Raw genomic sequence first — 4,400 nt, forward strand, 5'->3', positions numbered from 1 at the left:
CGCCGACATCTCCCCCTCCTCCACCTCCTCCTCCTCCTCCTCCTCTTCTGGGCAGCAGCAGCCGCAGATCGTGAAGCAGCGCTGCCGCCTCAGGAGCAGCGCCCCCCGGCTCCTGCTCCTGCTCCTCCCGCTCCTCGTCCTCGGTTCTCGGTAGAAACGTCCGCATGTGCTGTGACTCGCGGAGCCGCTGATCTTCGGGGTTTTTTTTCTCTCAACCCATCAGAATCGAGGCAGATGCCCGTGGCGGTGTCCGAGCAGCCTGTACTATGGTGGAGTTTCCATCCCTCAGCGCGTACTGGCCGCTGATCCGTTTTCTGGTGCCTCTGGCGATCACCAACATCGCCATCGACCTCGGAGAACAGGTAACCGCCGCGCGGTGTTTGACCGTTTTACCGTCAGAGGTCAGTGGCGGCAGCTAACGGCAGAGAACGGCGTCCTTAATTGCCACATTCCGCCTCTAGGGGGGAATAACAATCTCTGTATTGATCGCTGCTGTCGCGGCCCAGCATCATTGTTTTTGTCTTTTTTTTTTTTTTTACAAACACTGACACCGTTTCCAGAAGCTAGTATTAGCTCAGCAGAACACAGTTCCACAGAAGATGTTCTCAGGCTTCTGTTGACATGCATTATTTAGGCCGACAATTGGCAAAATGTGGGTCATGGCCCACTGCTGGGCCTTGTGAAATGGGCTGGTAGGCCTCCAGCTGCCTACAGTACAATGTTTTTAAAGGCAGACTTGGGGCAGTCTTTTTTCTGCCACTAGGGGGCTGACTCGTGATAAACAACTCAGGGTTCATACAACATAGAAAACACATACGACACAGAGAATAAACTGGTAATTACTCTAAGATCTACTGTTTGTACTATGTATTTTGTCAACACAGTATTTGGCTGCGTCCTAACTTGTTTGGTTAAATGTGATTCTGAATCATCACCTTCAACAACAATCACAGCAGGTCGACTGTGATCACTGACCAAACCCTGACCGGTCCGGTCCCTCCTGGTCCTCTGGCGTGCGTGCGTTCAATTGTGGTATTTGGTAAATGTCTTTGTTTTCATAATGGCCCACTTCCTGCCCCTCCCGCCTCAGCTGTGTGTCTGCACTTCCTCCGTGAGACACGGGGCAGATAGAGCCAGGGTTTAGACACACTCGGGTCTCGGCGACGTCAGGATTAAAGCTTATGTAATGGCTCTTGACGCCGGTATAAATAGCACGCAATCCTGCAAAGGAGAGAAGCAGCTGTGTTTGTTAGCCTGAAGGTAAAATAAAATAAAAAAGTGATTGGAGGACAGGGTGTTTCCAGTCCAGATGTTTTGGTGGCAGACCCCCGTTCTGTCCAAATGACAGTAGGTCGGGGTTTTTTATGGCCTGCTGCTGTTTGATGAAGGAAAGCATCTGGTCCGAGATAATGTCACCAAAAAAACCCTGATCTCCTCTCTGTCCCTCCCCCTTTCCACCAGGCCCTCAACAGAGGCATAGCCACAGTCAAAGAAGATGCCATTGAAATGCTGGCCAGCTACGGCCTGGCCTACTCCCTGATGAAGTTCTTCACCGGGCCCATGAGCGACTTCAAGAATGTGGGTTTGGTGTTTGTCAACAGCAGGAGGGACCGGAGGAAGGCGGTGTTCTGCATGGTGGCGGCCGGAGTCATCGCCTTCATCCTGCACATCTTGATAGGTGTGTGTTTAAGGGTTGTTTATGCGTGCATGATGACACACTCGGTCAAATCCACATCCTGGGGAAGGTTTGTGAGGTTGCAGCAAACCAAAAAGTGTCATTACGAAACGCTGAACTCACTGAACTTTTCCAAAAAAAAAACCACCACCCCGGTGCCTGCTCACCTGTCGTTCCCTCTCCACAGCCTACACAGATCTGGGGTATTACATCATCAATAAGCTCCACCACGTGGATGATTCGGTGGGGAACAAGACCAGGAAGGCCTTCCTTTACCTGGCTGCGTTCCCTCTGCTGGATGCCATGGTGAGTGAACACCGCAGCGGGATTATTCTGCACCAACGGGCGGACGTATTAATGTGGAATGGTGGGATTTGAACACATCTGATGTGAATCAGTCCAGGGTTTTTGTATCCAGGGTGTACGCTGAGGGGAAATGACTGTGCATTTCCTGCTTCAAAGTCCGGCTCAATGACAATGCATTTCCTGCTTCAAAGTCCGGCTCATTTTTATTAAAGAGGCTGCAGTTGATTCCTTTCCTTTGTTTTGTTTTGTTTTTTTTTAGGCGTGGATTCATGCCGGGATTCTTCTCAAGCACAAGTACAGCGTGATCGTAGGCTCCGCCTCCATCTCTGATGTGGTGGCCCAGGTCAGGACCTCTGACCCGCTTTCCTTCAGAGCTGCACTCGACGACGGTCACTGGGTTTAAAATGACTTTTTGTCCTCCCTGCAGATTGTGTTCGTGGCCATCCTCCTCCACAGTAACCTGGAATGTGTGGAGCCGCTGCTCATTCCCATCCTGTCGCTCTACATGGGCGCCCTGGTCCGTTTTAGCATCGTGGGTGTGGGCTACTACTGTAACATTCACGACAACATCCCAGACTCCAGCGGACTGGACGTGGGAGTAAGAGCCGCGCCTCCTCCTCCAACTCTTTATTTACACCGTGCGTGTGTGTGTTTTGGTCGTCACGGCGATGCAGTGGGAAGAGGGAAATAAATAGCACCGAAGTAAATGAGCGGTTGTTTTTTTACACACTGTCGCGGTTAGCCACCGGGACCAGAGCTACGGCGGCGTTATTCAAATGTGGTGACAATAAAAGAAGGATCGTGTGAGTCCTCTCTCCGCTGTGTGAGCTTTACAGCCGATATAAAAAGTTAAAATACCACGGAAAACATTGGACGTGAATACTCCAAGTTGAAGATTGTGTACTTTGGAATTGAACCACAAACAAAAAAAACAAAAACAAAGTGGAGAAATATAAAACATAAAAATGGTATTTGAATTGGGAAAAAAAATGTTAGTACTGAGTTAAGCAGCATTTCCCACGGCACATATATATCATGAGGAATAGACAATCAATAAATCATAGTTTTCAGCCCAATGGTGGAATTGGATCATTTACGGCACATTAGTGGGCCACGGCACAGAGGTTGGGAATCGCTGGAGTAAAGGGACACTGGACAGGAAGTGTAAAAAAGAGAGTCTTAAAAATGAAAATCTCAGTGTTGTGGTTTAACATGGTTAAGTTAGATGGATGAAGGATGGATGATGGATGGATGGATGTGATCTCGTAAACTTTAGTGCCGACGTCATCACTGAGTGTTGTCTGGGTCCCTGCAGGGTGACGCCACCATCAAAAAGATGCTAAACTTCTGGTGGCCCCTCGCCCTCATCCTGGCCACTCAACGAATCAGTCGACCAATCGTCAACCTCTTTGTGTCACGTGACCTGAAGGGAACCGGTGACGCCACGGAGGTGAGTGTGTTTTAATTCCAAACTATCAAACTGTTGTTTTTTTTTATTATACACTCGAAGAAGTGATGTTTTGATTTTCACATTAAATTGGACTTTTATTTCCTCTAAAACAACCACGAGTCCCTGACTGGTCCAACCAGCAGCAGCGTTTGAGGCTGTCGCGGACTTTAAGAGCGACTTTACTGCACCGTAAAGCCGGTGGACTCGTTTCCCCCGCAGGTTATTGCAGTAACAGAACCTCTGTGGAGTTCTGGGCTCCACAGGAGACCTGGACTGTTAGAACAATACACCGCAGCAGCAGCAGAACCAGAACCAACTGGAAATCCTCAAAACGCCGACCGCCAGCAGTTTGACTGATTCACTGTAAACACGTGAGACTCAGGGAGTGGAAACAGTTTTACCCTCTGCTGCTGTTCCTGTGAAAAAACCTCACACGACTCACAGGAAAAACGGGCAGGGCCCAAAAGAAGCCTGGCACCGGGGCCTTGGACTCTGGCTTTGGGCTGGTTTTATTTGGCCCCTGTCTTATTTCTTCAAGTTAATTTTTTATAAGACCTGCCAACAGGGTAGGAATGTAACTTTTTATACGTCTGTTAATCATTGTGAGTGTGGGTTCTGTTTTAAGTTGGAAATTTGGACAAAGCTGAACTGAACTGATGAGTTCTGTTTACATAAGTGAAAAGTCAAATAGTCTGAATAGTCGTGCAGTTCAGAAACATTTCATTAGGAATTGGGTCAGAATTCCTTACCTGGTTGCTGCTGACTCCAACTCTCCTCATGATCTGAGAAAACAAAAAGTGTTTGTGATTAGAAACTGGTTAACGTGTTGGCTAACTTTTCAAGTTTGTTACTATATTTTTTTCAGATATAGTATTTGATCAGTAGGGTCGGTTTTGTTTTTTTGTTTTTTTTACTTAGCTACTCTTAGATACATTTACATTTCGGCTGTATTGACTCGAAATGTCTTGC

The 4,400-nt window shown here is 48.0% G+C and overlaps 1 protein-coding gene and 1 non-coding gene across 2 annotated transcripts in view; one reads left to right on the forward strand and one right to left on the reverse strand.

Moving 5' to 3' along the window:
• Positions 1-4,400, reverse strand: part of LOC103377415 (uncharacterized) — a 15,043-nt gene that overhangs the window by 4,388 nt on the left and 6,255 nt on the right. Inside the window, exon 3 of the transcript XR_003049366.1 lies at positions 4,181-4,213. This is a non-coding gene — a transcript (uncharacterized LOC103377415). The remainder of the gene's footprint in view (positions 1-4,180; positions 4,214-4,400) is intronic.
• ankha (ANKH inorganic pyrophosphate transport regulator a) overlaps positions 7-4,400 on the forward strand; it is an 11,615-nt gene continuing 7,221 nt past the window's right edge. Inside the window, exons 1-6 of the mRNA XM_008308224.3 lie at positions 7-362; positions 1,462-1,678; positions 1,863-1,981; positions 2,241-2,324; positions 2,409-2,579; positions 3,297-3,431. Coding sequence (XP_008306446.1) covers positions 267-362; positions 1,462-1,678; positions 1,863-1,981; positions 2,241-2,324; positions 2,409-2,579; positions 3,297-3,431 — 822 coding nt within the window. The 5' untranslated portion in view covers positions 7-266. The remainder of the gene's footprint in view (positions 363-1,461; positions 1,679-1,862; positions 1,982-2,240; positions 2,325-2,408; positions 2,580-3,296; positions 3,432-4,400) is intronic.

The sequence above is a fragment of the Cynoglossus semilaevis genome, chromosome 3, assembly GCF_000523025.1.
Source record: "Cynoglossus semilaevis isolate Cse_v1.0 chromosome 3, Cse_v1.0, whole genome shotgun sequence".
NCBI lineage: Eukaryota > Metazoa > Chordata > Actinopteri > Pleuronectiformes > Cynoglossidae > Cynoglossus > Cynoglossus semilaevis.